The sequence below is a fragment of the Octopus bimaculoides genome, chromosome 26, assembly GCF_001194135.2.
Source record: "Octopus bimaculoides isolate UCB-OBI-ISO-001 chromosome 26, ASM119413v2, whole genome shotgun sequence".
Lineage (NCBI taxonomy): Eukaryota > Metazoa > Mollusca > Cephalopoda > Octopoda > Octopodidae > Octopus > Octopus bimaculoides.
In genome coordinates, this window is record NC_069006.1 from 8,859,699 (window position 1) to 8,861,081 (window position 1,383).

Genomic DNA, 1,383 nt, shown 5'->3' on the forward strand with positions numbered 1-1,383 from the left:
ATATATATATACAAAGATATAGATACACACACACACACACATATATAATTCATGTTCCATTAATTGAGGGAAAGAAAGTGGAGAGTTGAAACTTAATAATTATTTATTATTACAAAATTAGTGCTCATTATTTCTTACAGCCGTTTCCATTAGTACCCAACAGGTAAATTACAAATTTATGCTTTAAATTTGCATTTATATGTTATGAGCATAATTTAATCAGTGAAAAATATATGCCTTCAGATGTTCCACACCAACCAATCAGTTCATGCCTGCAGACTAAACATGTTGATTTATTATTATTATTATAATTGTTATTATTATTATTATTATTATTATTATTATTATTATCGTGTGTGAATGAAGGGTTCCTGGATTAATTAGAATATAATGAGGAATAAATTAAGGAGAAGAATAAAGTAGAATAAAACAGAAAAGTAAATCAAGTAAACATGAAACTATAATAAATGAAGAAAATTTAAAATAAATAAGATAAATAAAATAAATAAGATAAAATAAATAAGATAAAGTAATTAATAAGAACAAAGATAACCATTTATAAGATAGACATCAAAATGTAAATGCAGATACATTCATACCCATTCGCATACATAAAACAATTAACATAAACCCAATATTCTTTTCTACTCTAGGCACAAGGCCCGAAATTTGGGGGGACGGGTCCAGTCCATCAGATCAACCCCAGTGCGCAACTGCTACTTAATTTATCGACCCCGTAAGGATGAAAGGCCAAGTCGACGTCGGCGGAATTTGAACTCAGAACGTAAAGACAGAAGAAATACCACTAAGCATTTCGCTCAGAGTGCTTAACGTTTCTGCCAGCTCGCAGCCTCAACATAGTTCTGATATTAATTACTCAGAGCCTATTGGATGAGGAACATTTCAATTAGTGTACATACGCCATAACGTCTCTAGAGAAAATGTATCTAGTCGTAACAGTTTTTCATTGTATGGGAGTGGGTGGAGTTATGCGGTCATATGACTAGCAGTAATAATAGCATGTTTATACATACACATATATATAGCTATACACACATGCATACATATATGTATATATACACACATACATATTCAGACACACACACACACATATATATATATACATATACATTTCAAAATGTAACCACATATGAATCGTCGGCGATTTTCTTCCTCCGTCTTCCTTTTCTATTGGGCTTTCCTCTTTTTCCGAAGAAGAGCGTCTGCTCAAAACGTTAAACCATCTTCCTTTGCTTTGCTGAGCATCTGCTAATACTTTACATGTACCACGTAGTTGACCCATGAAAATATACAAAACAGGATGAAAAGATATTAGATGGCACACAACTGTTCATCCCAAATGTGCAAGGAACGAGCAAACGG

At 32.5% G+C, this 1,383-nt stretch overlaps 2 protein-coding genes across 2 annotated transcripts in view; one reads left to right on the forward strand and one right to left on the reverse strand.

The window, feature by feature from the left end:
- The window catches only part of LOC106883553 (caspase-7), a 12,029-nt gene extending 11,746 nt beyond the window's left edge, over positions 1–283 (forward strand). The window contains exon 2 of the mRNA XM_014934601.2: positions 244–283. Within this exon, the coding sequence (XP_014790087.2) occupies positions 244–283 (40 nt within the window). The remainder of the gene's footprint in view (positions 1–243) is intronic.
- A 119-nt stretch (positions 284–402) lies between these two features.
- LOC128250890 (caspase-7-like) overlaps positions 403–1,383 on the reverse strand; it is a 2,573-nt gene continuing 1,592 nt past the window's right edge. The window contains exon 2 of the mRNA XM_052976896.1: positions 403–458. Coding sequence (XP_052832856.1) covers positions 403–458 — 56 coding nt within the window. The remainder of the gene's footprint in view (positions 459–1,383) is intronic.